At 36.9% G+C, this 19,950-nt stretch overlaps 1 protein-coding gene across 2 annotated transcripts; it reads left to right on the top strand.

Annotated features, from left to right (window-relative positions):
• Positions 1–203: 203 nt before the first annotated feature.
• On the top strand, positions 204–19,683 carry bzw2 (basic leucine zipper and W2 domains 2). Of its 2 annotated transcripts, none has more exons than XM_084423803.1 (12): positions 204–282; positions 4,863–4,933; positions 7,534–7,710; positions 11,260–11,363; positions 12,595–12,660; positions 12,837–12,972; positions 14,871–14,980; positions 16,577–16,747; positions 17,187–17,333; positions 18,872–19,010; positions 19,096–19,218; positions 19,301–19,683. In XM_084423803.1, the coding sequence occupies exons 2-12, from the start codon at positions 4,870–4,872 to the stop codon at positions 19,327–19,329; spliced, it is 1,266 nt and encodes a 421-aa protein (XP_084279929.1). In that variant the 5' UTR covers positions 204–282; positions 4,863–4,869; the 3' UTR covers positions 19,330–19,683. The 2 variants fall into 2 exon arrangements, with proteins under 2 accessions (XP_084279929.1, XP_084279930.1); XM_084423804.1 differs by lacking the exon at positions 204–282 and adding an exon at positions 4,551–4,691.
• The last annotated feature ends 267 nt before the right edge of the window (positions 19,684–19,950 follow it).

The raw sequence follows: 19,950 nt of genomic DNA on the forward strand, positions 1-19,950 counted from the left end.
ATATCCGAGTGACACGATGTGAACTAATCATAATGAACATTTTAGCATATAAACATCAATATCATTAAAATATTTATTGAAAATAAACGTTGTTACTTTTTTTATTCAAAATGTTTTTATTATTAATTGCATTAGTACTTTATGTCGTGCAATCTACCCCTGTCAGGAGTAGATCAGTCCATCTGTACTTAACTTGCTCGCTCAAACAAGCGCGTGAGATACTGCGTGAAGCTGTGCTCGACTCGACATCATCACCACCACACCAGGCAGAATCACAGACAGGTAAGTGCAATCACATGATGGAATGTTAAAATGCAACATGTTACAATTAGCATAAATATGAGAACAAGTCTGATTCGTGCCTCATTCTCCCGAGCTTCGTCTGAGCAGCAAGCTTCTGAGCTTTGGTTTTTAAAGCACTTGCCTGTATAATCCGAGGATGTATATCTTCATTGGTAAATCTAAAGAACTGTATGTGATGCATATGTACCAGCAGTGAAACAAGTGCATTAAATCTGAAGTCGACAGCTTGACCTAATTATATTGTGCTTGACACGAGCGCACAACAAAACTCTTCTGTCATTTCAGTGCATCAAACATGTCTAAAAATGATTTCTGCCACTGTCTCCGTCTCAGACAGTGATCTATTTTGAAGGGGTTACCCACTTTATAATAATTATAATAAAGTAATTAATAGCCTATATACAGTGTTGGGAAGGTTACTTTGGAAATGTAATGGGTTACAGATTAAGTTACCCTATTTAAAATGTAATTTAGTAAATTTCAATTACTTTATTAAAGTAATGTAACGTAAAGTAATGATTACTTTTCTAAATTTCTAATGAATGTTTTCAACTTGTTAATCATTTGCAAGCATTTACCAGGCAGGGTTACCTTACAGTAGTACTCGACACTGATTACTGTCAGACTTTCAAAATCCTTCATCACTTGAATTTAGATTATAATAATTACATTTTAAAGCACAGCCACCACACAATCAGACTTTAGCACCTCTTTTTACTTTGAGATCATTCTGAGGTTAAATACAGATTTAACATAGCAATGACAGGAAACACTGGCATCTAACAATCCCTTGGAATAAACAGTTACTCTTAAAAAAATAAAGCATACACATAAGCCCAAATAGGAAATAAAACAGTTATCGAATAAGCATGTGTCCTTGGCAGACATGGTGCGCTGCAAATTTAAACAAGAGAACCAATCAAAAGCATCAGAATAGCATTGCTATATACGGCCTTTAAATGGCAAAGAAACAAATTAATATCATTCAACATATCCTAGCTTTTTACAGAAAATAATCAGATGTAACCCCCTTTGTAATCGTTAACATTTTCATAAGCAACTGTTATTTAATTAATAATTTTTTTCTCAGTAATTGTAACGGATTACAGTTACATTTATCTTATAATTAAATTACATGATGTAACTAGTTTACCTTTACATGTAACTAGTTAGGCCTACTCCACAACACTGCCTATATAACACAGCTTTCTGGAATACTTTACTCTGATTGTTGATCTCAGTTGTCAAAATATATATATATATATATATATATATATATATATATATATATATATTTATTTATTTATTTATTTATTTATTTATTTATATTTATATAATATAATCTTTTAAAATATGAATGCCCATGAAACAATTCATGGTCTGATTGGTATTTTGCAATATTTATAGTAATATTTACAGTATATAATATTTATATCCTATCAAAGCTTCGGTCCTGTGCTTTGTCCTAGCACCTCATTCTGACTTTGAAACCAGGTTGCATTATCTTCCAGGAATGTTATAGCCTGTGTTATTCTTGGCACTGGAGTACTTATAAATTGGGACCGACGACACTAACTAAAGAGTGTGTGTCATGGAATGGAACATAAACATTCAGCTGTATGTCAACACACAAGTCTGCATGAACATCTTTTTGTGGTCGCCAGGTGCAATGTGATATTTGTCCCTACTTTAATTTGTTTTATAGGAATGTCACTTATTATATAGAAAGCTAGTGAAATAACAGAAACCATCAAAGACCAGACTCTGACTCAAACTCTTCCTCTCCAGAGTTGCTCACTGTGTTTCTAGTTTTCCATTGACACCAGTACTAACTGGTCCAGGGAGGAGTTTCTTGAGCTGATCTAGGTGCAGTTTACTGCGTTGTCTGTTGTAATGAATTAAGCTTGGTTGGGTGACAATCAGCTAAATCGTCCCCTTTGTGGGCTCATCCCTGGTGAGCGTGGTTGTTGATATCATTTATAAATCACACGGGACTTGCACTTGATGAGTACATATTGTTCAGTGCAGCGTGAATGGACTCAATGTTAGAAAAAACAATGAGCTATGGTGCACAATGCTGTTTAAAAACAATTGTTCGGATTTCAATGAAAAATCACTGTGAATTCATGCAGCTGCAGTATTTATTCAAGAGTATTCGTTCTGTAGTATAATGAGAGAAACATTTATTTCTGTTTAATTTGGCACAACCTTTCATATCTACAAAATATATTATTTAAATGTTTGATTAGCCTATAAAATACACATTTGGTTCTGAAGCATTAACTTTGTTGGGAAAACTTAACTCTAGATGCTTTTATTTTATTTTTTTTATTTTTAAATGTGTAAGGTGGTAATACATTTACACTACCATTCAAAAGTTTGGGGCCGGTAAAGGCTGCATTTATTTTTATATTTATTTAACATGCTGATTTGGTGCTCAAGAAACATATCTTATTATCAATGTTGAAAACAGTTGTGCTGCTTAATATTTTTGTGGAAATGTGATGCATTTTAATTCAGGATTCTTTGATGAATAGAAAGTTCAAATGAACCACATTTATTTTAAAAATATTGTAACATTTGTAGTTAGTCTTTAGTGACACCTGTAATCAATTGAATGCATCCTTGCTGAATAAGTATTAATTTCTTCCAAAAAATGATTACTTACCCCAAACTTTTGAATGGTAGTTTATTTAAAGACCTTTTTTTTTTTAAACAGAATATCAAAATGAAACCTTATTATACTTAATATACACTCACCTAAAGGATTATTAGGAACACCATACTAATACTGTGTTTGACCCCCTTTCGCCTTCAGAACTGCCTTAATTCTACGTGGCATCGATTCAACAAGGTGCTGAAAGCATTCTTTAGAAATGTTGTCCCATATTGATAGGATAGCATCTTGCAGTTGATGGAGATTTGTGGGATGCACATCCAGGGCACGAAGCTCCCGTTCCACCACATCCCAAAGATGCTCTATTGGGTTGAGATCTGGTGACTGTGGGGGCCATTTTAGTACAGTGAACTCATTGTCATGTTCAAGAAACCAATTTGAAATGATTCGAGCTTTGTGACATGGTGCATTATCCTGCTGGAAGTAGCCATCAGAGGATGGGTACATGGTGGTCATAAAGGGATGGACATGGTCAGAAACAATGCTCAGGTAGGCCGTGGCATTTAAACGATGCCCAGTTGGCACTAAGGGGCCTAAAGTGTGCCAAGAAAACATCCCCCACACCATTACACCACCACCACCAGCCTGCACAGTGGTAACAAGGCATGATGGATCCATGTTCTCATTCTGTTTACGCCAAATTCTGACTCTACCATCTGAATGTAGAAACCCTAGAAATGGCTGTGCGTGAAAATCCCAGTAACTGAGCAGATTGTGAAATACTCAGACCGGCCCGTCTGGCACCAACAACCATGCCACGCTCAAAATTGCTTAAATCACCTTTCTTTCCCATTCTGACATTCAGTTTGGAGTTCAGGAGATTGTCTTGACCAGGACCACACCCCTAAATGCATTGAAGCAACTGCCATGTGATTGGTTGATTAGATAATTGCATTAATGAGAAATTTAACAGGTGTTCCTAATAATCCTTTAGGTGAGTGTATGTTTACAATAACTAATATTAATTAGGTTATAAATCAGTTTTATATTATATCCAATGTAACTAATGTTTCTAAGACCATCACAAATCATTCTCGCAATTCATACCTTCACTACCTTGGTCCACTATACCATGGTGAAATATTCATATCAGCAGAATTTGCAATAACAATGTTCAGTACATCACAATTTTTTTTTTTAAATGCAGGACATAGATCTTGTTGTGAACAATTCATCCATGCATATGGTTTATTTAGACAAATGTTCATATGTTGAATTAAAATGTCATAACTGGATGATAACATCAAGGAATTATTATTATTTATAAATTTTTTTTGCTGATAATGCACTAGTAATTCAGAGCTAATAACAAGCGCCTTTATTTACCCCACATTGTTTTGTAGATCTGCATAGTTTGAGTGTCAAAAGGTTGTTGAGTCAGCTAATGGAAAATGATGATTTTTGTTTGTGTATATGTTTGCACATGTGTATACTTTGCGAGTTTGCTTGTGTACACACACAAACACAGGGCTGTAAGCGGTGATCAGACATGTCCTTGCTGTAATACGACACGTGTCCCAGGCTTGGGTGACTGAAGTTTACACTGTCGGGGATGAGCCCCTCTATATTTAGAACAGGGCAGCGAAAGGCTTGTTGCTGGTGCACTCGCTTTCTGCTGGAGCACTCGCAGCGCACTGGAGAGGACCTCTCAGCTGATGAGCTTTGGATCGCTAGCTTTTTTCCACCTAGTACAGTGCACTATATAAACAAGGTGTGTGATGATGGGAGGGTGTAGTGTGGGAAGATGCGTCAGGAGTTGTTTCATTGTTTTGTTTTGTGGGGCATCTGGCTTTTTCAATAATGGATCTACCATAGCACACAAAATGGGTCATCTATGTTTTTGTTGCTGATTTGAATGTATTTTGTCTTCCTGTTTGTGAAGGACTTTTATGAATACCGGTAAGCAACAGAAGCCAGTGCTTACAGGCCAGCGGTTTAAGACCCGGAAAAGGGGTGAGTCACTTTTTATCCCAATATTTCACATTCTTCCTCTTTGACCTAGGTCAAATACATGTGGCATATGTTGATTACCACAGAAAATCATTTTAATTTATAATAACAAAGAAAAACATGTTGACAGTTATGCGCTTACAATGAAAGTTTGTGGGGCAAGTGTACAATGATTGTTTTTAATATTCGTACACATACAGAAACACACACACACACACACTGTAGTCAAGTCAAGTCAACCTCATTTATATAGCGCTTTTAACAATATGGATTGTTTCAAAGCAGCTTTACCGTGATAATAGGTAATTACCGTAACAGATTGTTTAGGCTTTACAACAGCTCTAGGATAAAGCGAAGATCATTAGTTATTAACTTAGGGGCCGCTAACACAACACCGTTCTAACAGGAAAACCCTTAACGCGCTCCGGCCGCCCATCCGCACAAAACAGTGCCTGGTGTCTCGAGGACGCACTCCCTGAAATAGGTTCGAAGGTTCAAACGATTATCCGTTATCTCTGTGCAAACCTCAAAAACGCAAACCCGCGAAAACGCACTATATGTTCAGTCCAAAGGTATGCGCGTTTGAATACAGTGCGCGGGCGTGTAGTCCTTTACAAATCAACCCTCAATAAACTACTCGTCTGGCCTTAAAAATGTATAATACAGAAATTTGTTGTCGCGTCTGCGTAGCCACGCGAACCGGAATTTTCCCAACAACATTTTATCTGTACTGAGGTAAAGGGTACTGTACTGAGTGTTGCAGACGCTCACTCAGCAATGCAGGGTCTCAATTCATGTTCCATTAATAGCTTGTTTGTGTTCTACTGTGTACTTCGTGTCTCATACAATAGTACTGAGAACAGTGCAGACCCTGTCATGACTCATTTAGCTATTTTAGGGTATTTTCACACTTGAGTCCTCTAAGTGTGTTCACACTTGCCATATTTGGTTCGATTAAAACGAAAACCATTGCTCTGTTAGTTCGGTTCGTTTGAATAAGTGTGAATGCTGCCATCCGAACCCTGGTGCAAGTGGACGGAGACCCCTGAAAAGCTGGTCATACCTGTTTTTTTCTTAGTCTTGATTTGCCATCCTCTTCCTCTTCCATTTAAACATAACATGCAGTACTGTTCAAAAGTTTGGGGTTGGTAAGATGTTTTTTTATGATCACCAAGGCTGCATTTATTTGATAAAAATACAGTACAAACAGTAATATTGTGAAATAATATGAAATAATTCTACAGTTGATGTGATTCCTGTTTCTTGTTTTGTTTTTGTTTTTCAGGATTCTTTGAATAAGTTAAAAACATTAATTTAAAATAGAAATATTTTGTAACATTGTAAATTTCCTTACTGCCACTTTTGATAATTACAATGCATCCATGCTGAATAGAAGTATTAGGTAAAAAAATAAATAAATCTTACTGACCCCAAACTTTTGAATGGTAGTGTATGGTTAAAGGGTAAGTTCGGTATTTTACACTTAAAGCCCTGTTTACAGATCATTTCTGATTAAATAGAACGGTTAAGATTAAAATTTGGACACATGCTGCTGTCCCGAGAATTTTAGGTTTCTTTCGCTTTCCCCAAAACCTCTAGAATGGGTGTATAGGTGCACTGGAACAATCCTTCATAAAACGCATTAAACTTTCGTTTACAAAGACGTGAAAATCACAGAGTGGTCAGGGGTGTTCACTGATATGCTCTCACAAAAATCGCTGCAAAAGATGCTTTACAACAGGTGTTTTACCATTCGTTGTAAAACTGTGGATCTATTTTTCCAAACGTCTCACACCCGTACATTCTTCCGTTGAGAGCTTGAATAATAGACACTCCAGCCCAGTTGGTGGCGATAATGCACCTTTGCCAATTGCAAGCAAACCGCTGGCATTTCATTGAATACACAGAAGAAGCAGAAGAAATAAAACCTAAAATTCTCGGGACAGCAGCATGTGTCCAAATTTTAATCTTAACCGTTCTATTTCATCAGAAACGATCTGTAAACAGGGCTTTAAGTGTAAAATACCGAACTTGAACTTTAAACAAAATTGGTAAAGTTTTAGATCTTAAATTAAAAATTCACACTTAATTATTTAACATAGGAAGAAATTGTACAGTATTTGCTATACAATTCTAAATTGAATCTTCCATGTAGGTGTATTTGAGTGAAAGGTGAACACCGTTAGAAATTGCGGACAGCTTAGGAGCGTTACTTAATAGCTTTTGACTGACAAATGTGAGGGCGTTTTCAACAGGGCATTAGTGTTATGCTTCACTGGCTTGCGTTGTAGGTGTGACTGGCTCTTCAAATGTGAGATCTCACAGGAAGACACTCAACATGTTCTTTAGCGTGTACTATAATCAGAATCCCTAGCCAGCAGTGAGGCAAGGGAACTCATTTACATAAGTTAAGGTATGAGTGCGGCTTGCATATTTTTGAGTGTGACCCCCTGCTTAGTTTTCAAGTGTTCTTTACAGATGAATACAAATGAAGGATCAACTCAAAATCAATTACATCATTATATTCTATATCTATAAGGGTACTGTGTATCCTGAATCTCTGCAGTGGTAACCCTGGCTTTCTTGTGTTTTCTCTCTTCCAGATGAAAAGGAGAAGTTTGAGCCTACGGTTTTCCGAGACACAATTGTTCAAGGCCTCAACGAAGCAGGTGGTGATCTTGATGCTGTAGCCAAGTTTCTGGATGTCAATGGGTCGAGACTAGACTACCGTCGCTATGCCGACACCCTGTTTGACATCCTCATCGCTGGGAGCATGCTTGGTGAGAAGGTCCAAAAGCTTGTCACTCACATGACATCACAGTAATAGCAAACCACAACCATCTAACGATCCAATCAAATTCAAGCCCAGCCCTACATTTTTTTTTTTCTTCTTTGAGAAGCCGTTTCACTCAGCTATACGTTACAATAGGGAAGAAAAAAACGATCACTTTTCAGTTATCACTTCAATTATCACTTATCAGTTCTGTTTCGTGCTGACTTTAATATTGCATAGTTATTGTTTTGTAGATCCAATTTCAGAGTCATGACTTTGGTGATACCCCATTACAGATGATTTTAAGTATACCATCTTCATACAGAGATGCATTTAATAATCTCCTAAACTGCCATGATTACGTTTCAATGATATTTCAAACTGGCAATAAAATGTAACAGTAATGGTATTGTAATTTTTTGTTTCTTTAGTTCAAATGCTAAAGAATGTTTTGGTTTTTCAGGCTGGTCCAGCTTATGCGCGTATGAGTATTTAAAGTTGGCATGAAATGAAAATTCACCCTATGTGTTCACTTAAATGCGGTATTGATCTTATTGTGAACAACTCATCTTTGCATATATTTACTTTTAAAAAAAGATGTGATCAAAATGTCATAACTCGATTTTTCCTTTTCAATACTCCGTTTCACTCGGATGTATCACAATATGGCAATGTTGTAGTACTTGAGACCAGACGAGACCAAATTTTTTAGGAGCATTTGGACTCTGACTTGAATGAGCTAGTCTTAACTATTCAAAAAATGAATAAGGTCAATAGACAATATCTTAACTTTAAACTCAACAAAAGGCAAAAAGCTCTTGAAATATAGGATCCATTTTAAAAGCGTCATATTGAGCTTTAGGATTTTTTTCGATTAATTTTTCTTCCAGTCTTACTACTCTTACTCTTTAATGTCTCTGTCCCAGGGCCCATGGAAACATCCTTATGATAGAATTCTACAGTGTTCTTCAAAGTATGGCCAATAATCTAATTACACCTGTTACACCAAGTCTCTGATTTGGAAGCTCATTACTTAGCATTCAGATCCTGAGAACATGTTAGCCTGTTGCTGTTGTCGTCCCATATACACGTTATTGTCGGACCCATCATCCCATTTTTGTTTTAGGTTTTTTATTGTGTATGCAATTTTGCATGTAAATATGCATTTTGAGACATTTTTCGGGATTCATTTAATTTGTCATAATGCAAAATGGCACTCATATGTGACATGAATCACTCGCTGACATTACTTTTGCGTCACGTATAAATTAGTTTGGCATAAAAGACCATTGATGCCTTGCCTTTTACCCAAGATGTGACTGGTGTCATATTGTACAATCTGATAAGCAACAATCGTAAAGGACAGAAAATTGCTTGGTGTTCACTTCTAGAGAATAGTTCCGACTGAGCCATCCTTTGAGCTGTTAGCTGATACAAAGACACTACCGTCTTTAGCAGATTAACCGAATAAGAGGTCACTAGCTCACTCGCAGCACATCTTTGAATCAAAGTGTTTATAATGAAGTGCCTCCAGCCCATCAACGTACAAATCACATTGATGGTTAAAGATGAGGACAGCAGGGAATACACAACAGGATTTTACCCTGTCTTAGTTGTCTCCTAGGAGCTGTCACAGCCGGGTGGAAATCTTCAGATCGTTTGCACATAAGCAGGCTGAGAGAGTGAGTGGGCGGCTTCTCTGTGGGACAGAAGCAGAGTGTTGAGTTTGGTTCGAGCAGATATGGGAAGCCAGTGTAGAGAACAGCATGAAGGCATATTATAGGATTTTTTCGAGGTTGAATGTGTTATAATTGTATGCATGTAAAGGGGTTGTGAAGCACATATGCTGGCAGTTCACACAGCACGTAATTAGATTATAGCAATTTAACTTTAAAGTGCCCCTATTATGCTGTTTTAGAGGTTCTTAATTTTGCAGTTCTCCTACAATAGGTTTATGTGCATCCAAGGTCAATAAACACTAACATTTTCAGTTAAATGTTTATTTTATTTATAGCAACAATTTTTTATTTGATGGATTTAGTGTTAGTTTCTGGTGACTTTAATAACCCTGCTATACAGGGGAATCCTCTGTGCGAGAAGAGCTTCAATTCAGTGAGTTTACATTCTTCCTCTCAAACACTACATGCATTCTGTTCAGTCCGTATAGAATTAGTTCAGTTTCAGGCACTGACATAGATGTCTCCAGGAAGGGACTGTCTCTTTCAACCCAATTACAGCTAAAAGGTTTACTCTGGCTCTATATAAAGCCTACAGAGCAGTGAGGGCACACGAGAGAGGATGGAGAGCAGCCTGGTCAAGCATCCAGTCAGAAGTCAGATTACTCCATCTATGGTATAGAGCTCTGATGAGCAGAAGGCTGCCTTTAACTCTGTTAAAATAGAGATTAAGTCCAAATCCTCTGTTACGTATCACTAGACTTCCTGTTTCACGTCACCTTTGCCCTTATAAGTCCTTAACAAAAACTGATTGAACTCTGTGAAAATAGAGAGGGATATATTATGCATTTGTGATAATTGTACTACTTTCAAGTTGATATGTAAATGTAAAAAATATTTTTTTATATTTATCCCTTCTGCTAAGTAAGTAAGTAAGTACAGAACTCCTAAAGGGACACATAAAAACTATATTTATTTTTCAAAACAGCCTTACCCTGAGACACTTCTCACATTTGCGGAGTTTCTCGAGGGAACGTGCTTTTGCAAATAGAACTGGTGATCCAAAAAATTATATTTCAATGCCTTTACGTTCGCTCGCAAAACGTTTGCCTTCTCCAAAGATACTTTGTATTGGCTTGCAAAAGCACTGAGCGAGCGAACCCAAAACAATACTTTTTTTTTTTTTGTTCTACAAGTCTCATTTGTTGCTCCAGACAAGAGCAAGTTTAGTGTACTTTTTAATATGGTTAGATGGGAAGTAAAACATTGACCAATCAATGGATCAGTGGATCAACACTGTAATCCGTAGCAAATCTCTCAAGGGGATCTGAAGTTAACTAGTTTGTGGTTTTAGCCCGGACACCTGTGGATTAGACCATAAGGCATTGCGTCCTTTGTTTTGTGTGCAATGCCTTATGGTCTAATCCACAGGTGTCCGGGTTAATACTTTTGCGTTTTTCAGAGAACATTGCATTCGCAAGAAAGGACGCATTGTTTTGTGTGCAGAGCCCATTGAAAAACCATGTTCTATTTTGGAGTGGACGCAATGTTGTGATTAAATTTCTTTCCTAATTTGATTAAATGATTTTGAAATGCATCCACTCTGTACTACAGCAGCTAATGCTGAACTTAATCTACACTACATCACTCCCTCTATAAATAAAGCTGTACAGTATAATGTACATTATACTTAATGAACAAAACTGTAAACATTGCAATTGTAGCACATGATACAGGATGATTCATGCATTCTAGCAATTATTTTCAATTATAAGTGTGCAGTAGGCAGTGACATTTTCTCAGTAGGGGTTAACAATGACTGCGCTGTGTTCTCAAAGGATTTACAGCATTAACCTGTAACATCACTTTCCCTGTCTCAGCTCCCGGGGGAACGCGCATTGACGATGTGGACAAGACCAAGGTGACGGAGCACTGTGTGTTCAAAGCGGAGGAAAACCACACTGCTGTTCGCAGCTATGCTCAGGTGAACACCCCTCTTTACTGTGTTCAGTGAGATGCTTTTTTCCATTTTTGTATATGAAAAATGAGCAGCCGATACCAAGGTGGCAGGGAGGCGGGGAATCCTGTTTCAAAATTGTATTAGATGTACTTAGTCCCCAAATCCCCTTGGTCGAACCAGTATACCATTTATACTGTCATTTCATTTTAATCCCTTGGATTACAATGTCTCTCCGTCATCTACCACTGTGAGCTTGAAAGTGTGTTCTTGTTTCCAGCGTTTTCGTCCGTGAAGGGGTCATATCATGAGGAATCAAATTTTATTTTGGTATAAGTATAGGGTAGGGATGTTAATCAATTTAAATAAATGATTAATTTAATATAATAATAATAATAATAATAATAATAATAATAATAATTATTATTATTATTATTATTATTATTATATAAAACATAAAATACATAACATATCAAATACAACAATAATAAAACATAATTTTTATCATGTGAATATTATGTTATATGTATATAAATTGTATATAATAATAATAATAATATTATTATTAACAATAATATTATTAACAATAATACTTTACAATATTTATATACAATTATAATTTTACATAAATATAATTTGTAATTGAATTGTTGTTGATAATAATAATAATAATAATAATAATTAATAATAATAATAATAATATTTAAAATAAAAAATAATATAAAATTATAAAATTAATTTTGCGATTTTAATTGTCATCAAATACAACAATAAAAAAAAAATTAATAATTGTTGTGTGTGTGTGTGTAATTTCACATAAATATTTTTTAATTTGTTGTTGTTGATGATATGTAAAATTATATAAAATATCAAAAATACAATATTATATCAAATACCACTGCAATAATAGTTTTAGATAAAATATTCATTTGCACAGTAATACATGCATACATAAAACATTTTTATAATATTTATAATTTTTATTAAATATAATTATATTATTATTATACATAAATGTATTAAAGGTGAACTAAGTAACTTTTTTTTACCTTAACTGAGCAGCTTCGGAGTCATTGGAATGGTTATATTACTTATTTCGGGTTGAATGGTGGTCGTTTCGCACCCCCCTGGTGCCCGTGAGCGGAAAATACGCACTTGCAACTTTACAGCGAGAAGAAATCCCGAAGTTACTGAATGCCGCTTTAAATGAATGCTTCAAAAACTGCTATTACTGATGGATGATTATGTCTATATACAGGTGTTTAATAAACTTATCAGAAGGTACAAATATCTGGAGAAGACCTTTGAAGAGGAAATCAAAAAGGTAACTATTATCAGTAATGTGTTTGACTGTAGAGGATGTTGTCTCGCATGTGAAAAATAAACCACGGTAGGACTAACAAACATGATGCCAATGTAGTTTAATAGTCATGGTATTGCTGCAGGCCAAATAGGCTGATATGCAGTATGTTTTCATTCATATTTCTTATCCCTGCATAGCTGCTTCTCTTCCTGAAGGCCTTCACTGAGTCTGAGCAGACCAAACTAGCCATGCTAACAGGCGTCCTGTTGGCCAACGGCACACTGCCCCCACCTATCCTCACCAGCCTCTTCAGTGATAACCTTGTCAAAGAAGGTTTGTGCTTTTGTCTTCTTCCTCTTAAAGGAACACTCTGACTTTTTGGGACTTTAGCTTATTCACAGTATCCCCCAGAGTTAGATAAGTCCATACATACCTTTTTCATTTCTGTGCGTTCTGTAAGTGTTATTTGACGCACCCACCGCTAGCCTAGCTTAGCACAAAGACTGGATGTAAATGGATAATGGTAGCTTACTAATCCCAATAAGTGACAAAATAATGCAAACATTTTCCTATTTACATGTTGTGATCTGTATAGTCACAGTGTGTACAAATAACAAGGATATATGAGACAGAGACCATTTTTAATCGTATAAATACTGGGAACTATATTCTCACTAGGCGTATAAGCACAGCTACTTGGGCGGAGTGATTAGCGCAGCACACGAGACGCCCTGTGGTGAGGAGCAGAGAGTTCGCTCAGAGTTGGAGTAATAGAGTCAGCAATTACTAGATAGTAAATTTATAGTTTACAATCATGGGTGTTCGCTGTATTGTAAAGAGCTGTGACAATAAACAGGGGAGACCAGGTAATACTATGATGTTTCATAGAATTCCAACCAAAAACGCTGACCTGATGAATCGATGGCTACTTGTTCTGGGTATAGATCCAAACACACCTGTAAACAGCATCAATAAGTATTTCATTTGCTCTGAACATTTTACTATAGACGACTATTTTGAAAAAAATGCAAGTTGCCACACGGACCATGAAACGTGTGCTAAAGGATACAGCCATCCCATCGATAATAAAGACAGGACAAATTGAATCACCTGTTGCTGCGGTAAGTGTTCCGTTATGTTTTGAGATGACTAACATTAGCCATACTGTAACAGTGCCATGCTAATGTAATGTAACCTTAGTAGTGACACTATTACGTGAATAGAGGCTCCGTGTATCCCCTTTATTGTTATTATCACTGTACTATGAATGATCATTATAACAAAAAAATCACTTACTTGGTGGACAGCTGACCATTAGGTTCACTCGGCATGGGGCGTTTCTTCCAGTTAATCTTCCGTGGTAGTGACGCAAATATTTTGATTGTCATCACTCATCAAGCCTTGACATTGATGGCAATACCCGGTCCCATTCATTACAACAAAGGCACTCGGTTTCTGTCGGCATAGGTTGGCATGTTCCACATTTACACCACCAGTCCGTGTTCGTTCTGATTCTCCCTTCGACATCAATCTGTTCGGCATCTTGTCTTACAGCTTCCAAAGTTTGTAACTCCTCGTCTGTGTATTCTGGCTCAAAACTATTATGGTTCTGGATCTTGGTTTGATACACAGTAAAATTCCTCTGACAATTCCTCCAAGTCAGCCATGATCACGAGTCGCGTTCGCTACTAGCTAGTCTGTCACGTTTGTTTTGTTTACGGAACCATCAACAGGGCGTCTCGTGTGCTGTGCTAATCACTCCGCCCAAGTAGCCACTCCGCCCAAGTAGCCACTCCGCCCAAGTAGCTGTGCTCCTACGCCTAGTGAGAATATAGTTCCCAGTATTTATACGATTAAAAATGGTCTCTGTCTCATATAGCCTTGTTATTTGTACATGCTGTGACTATACAGATCACATGTAAATAGGAAAATGTTTGCATTATTTTGTCACTTATTGGGATTAGTATGCTACCATTATCCATTTACATCCAGTCTTTGTGCTAAGCTAGGCTAGCGGTGGGTGCGTCAAATAACACTTACAGAACGCACAGAAATGAAAAAGGTATGTATGGACTTATCTAACTCTGGGGGATACTGTGAATAAGCTAAAGTCCCAAAAAGTCGGAGTGTTCCTTTAAAGAGAATTCCGTATTGATTTGCAAATTCTTCATGTGACTATTTAAAAAATGTATTATGGAGTCTGCTTTTTCCCCCCACTCTCTGGTTTGTAGGAATATCAGCCTCTTTTGCGGTGAAGATGTTTAAAGCTTGGATTGCCGAGAAGGATGCTAATGCTGTGACATCTGCCCTTAGAAAAGCCAACCTGGATAAGAAACTCCTGGTATGATGCTTGCTGCTCATCTGTTTCTCTCATCAGTTTTGATTCTGAATTCATTAACCTCTGAAAATTATTAAGGGGATAATGAACCATTATGCAGATAAATTGTTTCCATGGAGACGTTCATCACCTGGCTGACATGAGCCTTAACACCTCTAAACTCACTCATGACCTTGATGCGCACAGTACAACAAAAATCCATGCAGATTTCTGTAAAGCAAAGGTTTTGGTATTCAATCACAGGTAGTAAACACACACACTAGCTTTAAAATTTTGGGGGATGGTAATTTTTTTTTTTTTTATGTTAGAAGTGTTTTCTGCTCCCCAAGGCTGTATTTATTTAAAGGGGTGGTATAATACCCTTTTCACAAGATGTAAAATAAGTCTTTGATGTCCCCAGAGTGTGTATGTGAAGTTTTCGCTCAAAATACCCCACAGATATTTTTATATAGCATGTTAAAGTTGTCACTTTTTGAGGGTGAGCAAAAACGCACCGTTTTGTGTCTGTTCCCATAAATGCAAATGAGCTGCTGCTCCCGGCACAGGGGGCGGAGCTTCAAGAGCTTGCCCTCACAGACATGCACTGAAAATTTCAAAAACTTTTAGCCTTTTATGTTCAAACCGAAGTCAGAAAGATGGAGAGACTCAAGAAGTGACAACATTTCTGAATGGTTAGTTGATGAATTTATGTAGCTTATGTGTAATTCTCTTTTAATCATTGATTAGCATTCTGTCTTGATAATCTATAAATCGTGTTCCCAGGGGTGGGTTTATGTAAATTTTAGGGTTAGTGATGTCACTAATCCGGGAGGAAGCTTGTGTAGTCCCTACCAACCATTTGTTGTAGTCCTTAAAAAGCGATTTCTTTAAAAGCAAATATCTCCCTTTGCTTTGAACTTTGAGCCTTGTAACTTTGCAGATGTTTATGCTCAAACAGCAACATTACACACTAACTAAAGTTAGAAAAGTGAAATCATATTCAACCACCCTTTAATCCAAACTACAGTAAACCGTAATATTCTGAAATATTATTACTGTTTAAAATGAATCTTTTGTAATTTTCAGCATCATTACTCCAGTCTTCAGTGTCACATGATCCTTCAGAAATCTTTCTAGCATGCTGATTTGCTGCACAAGAAACCATTTCTTCTCAAAGAGAAAGTGCTGCTTAATATTTTTGTGGAAATTTATCATTTCTTTCAGGATTCTTTGATGAATATAAAGTTTTTGCATTTAAAGCATTTATTTTAAATAAAAATATTGTGTATCAAAAGATCTCACTCACCCCAAACTTTTAAACGGTAGTATTTTAAAAAGTTTGGTGGGTTTAAACTCTCAAGATTTTGTTTACCACAGTGCTGATGCTTAAAAGTGTATCATTTATGTGCCACCAAACAGAATATTAAAAACAACAACGGTTTTCAAACATGTTTTCTCAATCACTTCCCTCAACTTCCATTGATATCAAGCTGGGAAATGAGAAAGTATTTTAACATTGGAATAATGACACACCTTTGAGTCTTTGAGTCTTAGTAGGTTAAAGGTTCCTCCTAGTTCCTCCTGTAATTAATCTAATTGTGTAATCTGCTCTGACTCCAGGAACTCTTCCCTGCCAATAAGCAGAATGTGGAGCACTTCTCAAAGTACTTCACTGACGCAGGATTGAAAGAGCTGTCAGAATTCCTGCGTGTCCAACAGTCTCTGGGCACACGCAAGGAACTTCAGAAAGAGCTGCAGGAGCGCCTGTCTCAACAGTGTCCCATCAGAGAGGTGCATCCTGCTTCTCCCATTCACACACATTAAACGTTATAGATCAGTCAGCTTCTCAACTGAATTGGCTTCAGGACCTAGAAGTTTATTGGACATCAAGGGGCGTACAAAAACTTAAATAGGCCATATTATGCTCTTTTACAAAGTCTTGATTTTGTTTTTGGGGTCTACCGTCTACTAGAATAGGTTTTCATGCTTTACTGTTCAATAAAACACCTTATTTTTCACATAATTTACATTGTTGCAGCACCTCTCTTTCCAGTCTGTCAGTATTGCTCTGTGGTGCGTTTCCCAAAAGTATCGTTAGCAAGGGGGAGGGGCTTTGCAGACCTTTTTCATGCTCGACAGCGACATCACACATTAAAGAAATTTTTCAATGTTAAAAAGTATAATAGATCCTCTAAAATGTTCCGTATGTTCTGTCGTGAATTGTGTACAGATGGTGGTGTATGTGAAAGAGGAAATGAAAAAGAATGATCTTCAGGAGCAGGCTGTGATTGGCTTACTGTGGACTTGCCTCATGAATGATGTTGAATGGAACAAGAAAGAGGAGCTGGTCACCGAGCAGGCCCTCAAACACCTGAAGGCACAGTATCAACACTGACTTTCTAATGCCACACTGTTATTTGTACTGCTCATATCTACACACACATTGCAATTAAATGATCATTCAAATGCGAGTGAGTTTTGTAGCTATACTCCATCTTTTTAGTTATTGAATTAATTCTTACACTATGTCTGCACTTTTTTTGAATGCTTACTACTTAATAGCTTCGGTTATAATCAATGACTACGTTTACATGCAGCCAATATCCGGGTTATGGTCGGGTTAGGGTCACTATTTGGGTTTCTGAAACATTCGGAATAACCCGTTTACATGCGTGAGCAGAGAGAGTTACTCCTGTATACATGGAATTTGTAATCAGTTGGGAATATCCCGATGTAAACGGCGACGCACGGTTAGCGTCTGGACGTACGGACAACCTTAAGACGCAATATGCGTCATTTCCAATTCTTCTTCCTGTATCCAAAGACAACAACAACAGCAGCAGCACCCGGATAATGAATAGTTCGGGGCAGATAGCGATCGCCTTTGTTTGCGCTTTCCTTCTCGCTCCAAAAGTGTGTTGCTGTGCTGCGTCTCGCCATGTTAACCTCTATTTCTTGTTTACTTCCGGTATACTGCACGCGGGTTTTTTTATGCGCCGTCTCTACTCAAAAGACCAAGATTCCTTGCGAATAGAACATGCGCAGAACACAAATCAATGTTCCTTTTGATGGGGATATGCCGATACGCGTTTACATGACCAAATATTCGGGTTAGAAAAGGGGTACCCCTGGGGTAATATCCGGGTTTTTAAAAACCGGGATATGAGCATATCCGGGTTTTTGCCGGTGTTTACATGGCCGTGCGCGACCGGGTTATTGCTAATATCCCGGTTTTGAACGGGTTATTGGCTGCATGTAAACGTAGTCAATGAAGCTGTCTACACTGGAAGAGTCTGTTGCAGCGGGTTATAGCATACATCTTAAGTTGACAGATTTTTATTTTTGATGTAGTGTAGAGCTACTCAAGCCACTTTGTCAGTCTGAAATTCAATGGATCTCATTCACTAATAACTGTGAATTATTCATGTTTATATGCACAGGAGAGCTTCTTACAAAAAAGCACATGTGCATATGTGCATTTGTTCTTAACCTTGTTTTAAATGAGAAACCATGGCAAAAGTTAATAATTTGCATAAAACACATGCAAACCATCTCCATGTGAACACGTGGTTTAAGTTGTTCCTACATATTTTTCGTAAATTGAGAAAATTTTAGAAAGAAAGTTGATTTATTGAATCATGATTTGTTTGTAGATTTCACTCACAAATGTATGTGTATGCGCGGTTAGTGAATGACACCCACTGTTTTTATATACAAACATTATATATGTATTTTTTTTCTATGAATTTTATTTGTTATACATTTAATTTCTGACCACTACATTAAAGGGGGCACTAATATAGTTACATTTTGTGTTTTGTTTTTGTTTTTTTTGTGTTTTTTTTAAAGGGGGGAAAAAAGCAAAAGCTGTAGGATAATATAATATTTCCATATTCATTACTGTTTTTCCTATAGCACTATGCACCTCTCCTGGCTGTGTTCAGTACTCAGGGCCAATCAGAGCTGGTCTTACTGCTCAAGATTCAGGAGTACTGCTATGACAACATCCACTTCATGAAATCCTTCTCCAAAATAGTGGTGCTCTTCTATAAAGGTACCCATGTCCCACCTGATCAGTGATTCAATTATATATTATTGGCATGTAATATAAGATATGACATCTGTTTCTCAATCCATAGCTGATGTCCTTAGTGAGGAGGCCATTTTGAAATGGTATAAAGACGCCCATGCTGCCAAAGGAAAAAGCATATTTCTGGAGCAAATGAAGAAATTTGTGGAGTGGCTTCAGAATGCGGAGGAAGGTGAGGAATTATATTAGATAAAAATAAGCTCTGCCATACGAAATGTAAATCAATCGAATTATTTCTTAATTCTCTCCCACAGAGTCTGAGTCAGAGGGGGAAGAAGACTAATAATCTTGAGGATCCTGAAGATTTTATAGGTTTTACACTGTCAACTCTCTGTGACCAGCTTTTTAGTGCGTATTTAGACTACATGTTCGTTACATTTGTGTTCAGAGAGAGAGAGTCACATACACTGCCCAATCCAGGGAAAAGCTTCTGAGCACTGGGAAAAGAGTGCAGGGAGCTACATATAGACAGCCTTTAATAACAAACTCTTTAACATGGATTTTATATTAATACCGTTCAGGTACTGTGCACATTAGTTTCCTGCAATTGATTTTTTGTTTTGTTTGAAAAGACACGTGTATATGTCGTATGGGACTGCTTTGAATCTTTTTATGAATAAAAGGTGTTTTATATGTACTCCGTTTCAAGAATTTGTCTCTTTTAATTTGTCTGATTTCTCTTATCTCCTCATTTGCAAGTCGCTTTGGATAAAAACATCTGCCAAATGAATAAACATGAATGTCTTAGCAAACTTGCATATTGATTAGGACTTCATTAATTACTTCCCTAAATCCTGCTAATGATGTCAAGGACTTCTCTTTGTCTGTCTCACTCACATATTGAGTAATTTGTTTTCAGCATTAAAGGGGTGGTATAATGCCATTTTCACAAGATGTAAAATAA

The sequence above is a fragment of the Rutilus rutilus genome, assembly GCF_951802725.1.
Source record: "Rutilus rutilus genome assembly, chromosome: 11".
NCBI lineage: Eukaryota > Metazoa > Chordata > Actinopteri > Cypriniformes > Leuciscidae > Rutilus > Rutilus rutilus.